Here is a 3,246-nt window from a genome sequence, read left to right on the forward strand (position 1 = left end):
GTAAATTAAGGAAACTAGTTAAATTAGTTATTTGTAATAATTAACTATTGTCTTTCCTAAAATATTCTTGCTAATCAAGTATACTAACTAGAACTATTATTATTATAAGGATTGCCTTGAGAAAAATGAATAAATATAAGAGACAAAGTGAATTGGGATCTTATATTCAGGATTAAAATAAAAGTCAAATAAGTTCTTATATTACGGACCGGAGGTAGCATATGGCGTCTTCAATGATTCCACTAACGTCTACGCACGACAAATTAAAAGGATTATCGTTCTACATCTTGAAAATTTTGAAGGTGACTCCAAAAGTCACGAAACCAACAAAAAACATATTTAGCAGAAATCGCACAAAAAATGGGAGACTTTTCCCCCCTAACTTATCTCTTGAAGTCCATTATAATTAATTCATTTTTATGTATTAAATTTTTTTTCAAATTTTTAATTAATGTAAAATAAAAAGTGTAAAATAAAACGTGTTGTTAAATACATTAATTAACCAAAAAATGAGAAAAGAATTTCATATAGAGAAAAGAATTTCCCCTCTTATCTTTTTCACTCAACCCTATCCTTGTCTTACTTTAAAATAAGGGAAAAAATTATAATTTTTTATTGTAAAGTCTTTCCTTTTATTATCGATTTAGTCTTTAAATTATAATCTTTCGGTCCTTAATATAAGACCTATTTAACTAATTTGATTAGATTAAGAAAGTTAGGTAAGTTAGTTAATTATAAGAAATATGACATATTTTTCTTAAAATACCATAATCATCTTCATTAATATCCTCCCTCCCCTACTTGATTATGGTTGAGGGAGTATCCATAAGGGTAATTTAGAAAAAAATAATAAATATGAGAAATAGATCTTCTATTTAAAATTAAAAAGAAATCAATAATTAGGTCCTGTATTAAAAACTGAATAAGTAATTTGGAAGTTGATTCATGGGCTAATGGGTGCGGGGTGGGGGCAGGCATCATTAATAGCCCGTTTAGTTCATGGAATTTTTGGGAATGTAAAGGAATGTAATGGTTGGGAATGCAAAGGAATGTAATGATAATTACAATCAATTTGTTTAGTACAATGCTAAGAATAATAAAATAAAATTTATCATTTATATTTTATTCATATCTAATTAAATACAAATAAAATCAAAATGACAAAAATGCCTTTACCCCATTCTTCGCCTTCCTCCTTCCTCATCTGTCCCAAGTAGCAACCTTTTTATTGAACTTGTTTCAAATAAATAAAATGAAATTGAATATTTGGGTTCTTAGAATTGGTCTAAGAATTTTTTCATTGATTTGGTAACTGGTGTAAAATAGCCTTTTTTTTTTAACTAGCTAATTAAATACTCTTTTTACACTAAATGTTATTAGGTGCAATGGACCAATCAGAAATGTAATTTTTATTATTAATGATGTGGTTTATTAGAGTCGGGAGTTCTATCCATTTTAACTCTTTTAATGTCTTGATAGAGGCTAAGAACTTGTAACCAAAAGGATTTTAAGGGTTTCATTACCAATACTATTTAGTTTATTTTTCAAATTCGTGTACTACTAGGAAATTAGAATAATTCTAAATCAAGATTATGTGATGAAAATAACTCAAAGGAATCATAGTTGCGGCTGAAACAAACGATAGAACGAAATTAAAGGGACAGATCGTGAGAAAATGACTTCTTGAGAAGGAGGAATATAAGGATGTATTTTTGTTTCATAGGATAGAGTTTGCAATACAAGCTCTTAAGCATAAAGAAATTAAACAAGTAGATTAGTATGCACCACGAAGGGGCATCATTATTGAAATGAAGAGATCATACATATGATTAAGATTTTTTCTCCCCTTATGATTATGCACGAATTTTGCGCGCCACTGATCTGGCCTGTTCCTTTGCCAACGGCAGACATAAGTTCACTGTGGTGGGGAACCCTGCCCCTAGCCAATTGTTCACCGGGAAACCTATCCTGGTATTTAGTGTGGGCCCTGTGACGGTGATTTCCACGTATTCCACGTGCCACTCTGGCCTGTTCCCTTGGCCGTCGATGGAGAGGAAGATGGAGCAAGGATTGAGACAAATGTTGCCGCCGCTGAAGAAGTCGAGGTTGTCCCGCTCGAAGTATTCGTGGTGGGGTTCCATGATGCCCCACTGTTCCAGGTTTCCGATAACAAAGTTCTTGCCGGTGCTGTCGAATATCTGCAATTTCACGACGGAGTTCGTTCCTGAACCATCGTCCCAGCTTGTCTTCACTTTGATAGTGTAAAGGCACCTGTCCTGCTGCTCCACGCATATGCATTTAGTCCCATTTGGATCAATAATATTCAGAATCAGTCATATATATATATATATATATATATATAAACACAAAAGAAAAGCTTATTATAGGATGGGTGAAACTTTACTTACAGATTTAGCCATTGCTGCGAAGCTGATGAGTAGTGAGAGTAAAAAAACGACACAAGACGACATAACTCTGGGAGTAATGAGAGCCATTTGTCTGTTTACTAGTTTGGGAGGCTATGGATGCGGAAGATGAAAGAGATCATGTGCTGAAACAAAACCTATATGTGCCCTTATATATATAGAGAGGGAGCGACACACGTGCGCGCACACTTGTCCTTCATCACCCTCATTTGTTAATCTTTTTATTTATAATTTATCTTATTAGACTTGCTTGCCAATTTTTCATTCACAGAGTATGTGTGGATTGCAATCAAACAGTCTAGATTATTCCATGCGAAAATAATGTAATGCATATTCAATACGTTCATAGTACATTCTACCAACACATGATGTATCATATACAAAAAGGCAGATTAGGAATTAGTCTTAAATATATACTAGCAAGATTGATGTACTAAGTTCTATAAACTGCTATCTGTATGAACCATATTTATTATATAAATCATACAATTCCATATGAATTATATTATACGGACACTAAGAGTCTCATACAAATCTCTAAAGGTCTGAATATTATAACTCATGTATGTATCTATATTAACTAGATTAATTGAATTAAATGGGTTCATGCATGAATGATATTGAAGAGTTTAAGAGAAATGTGAAAATAATCTTTTTAAAAATAAACTCTCACAACCAAAACCCAACATTTTTTAGCTGTAAAAATATAGTAAAAAATTCAAAGAAAAATTGATATGATGGGAAATAAAATAAAATAAAAAATGTAAGGAATTGGAAAAACGCTAACAGAATAAAAACTCCGGTGAGTTTCACGAAAGTT

General features: G+C 32.0%; 1 protein-coding gene across 1 annotated transcript; it reads right to left on the reverse strand.

The window, feature by feature from the left end:
- Positions 1-1,853: 1,853 nt before the first annotated feature.
- On the reverse strand, positions 1,854-2,420 carry LOC114717998 (PLAT domain-containing protein 3-like). The gene is made up of 2 exons (XM_028903246.1): positions 2,409-2,420; positions 1,854-2,279 (listed from the first exon to the last, which is right to left on the reverse strand). Exons 1-2 carry the CDS (start codon positions 2,418-2,420, stop codon positions 1,854-1,856), a joined length of 438 nt encoding a protein of 145 aa, XP_028759079.1.
- Between the last annotated feature and the right edge of the window lie 826 nt (positions 2,421-3,246).

The sequence above is a fragment of the Neltuma alba genome, unplaced genomic scaffold (genome assembly GCF_004799145.2).
Source record: "Neltuma alba isolate B1F8T4 unplaced genomic scaffold, ASM479914v2 tig00011785_pilon, whole genome shotgun sequence".
Classification (NCBI taxonomy): Eukaryota; Viridiplantae; Streptophyta; class Magnoliopsida; order Fabales; family Fabaceae; genus Neltuma; species Neltuma alba.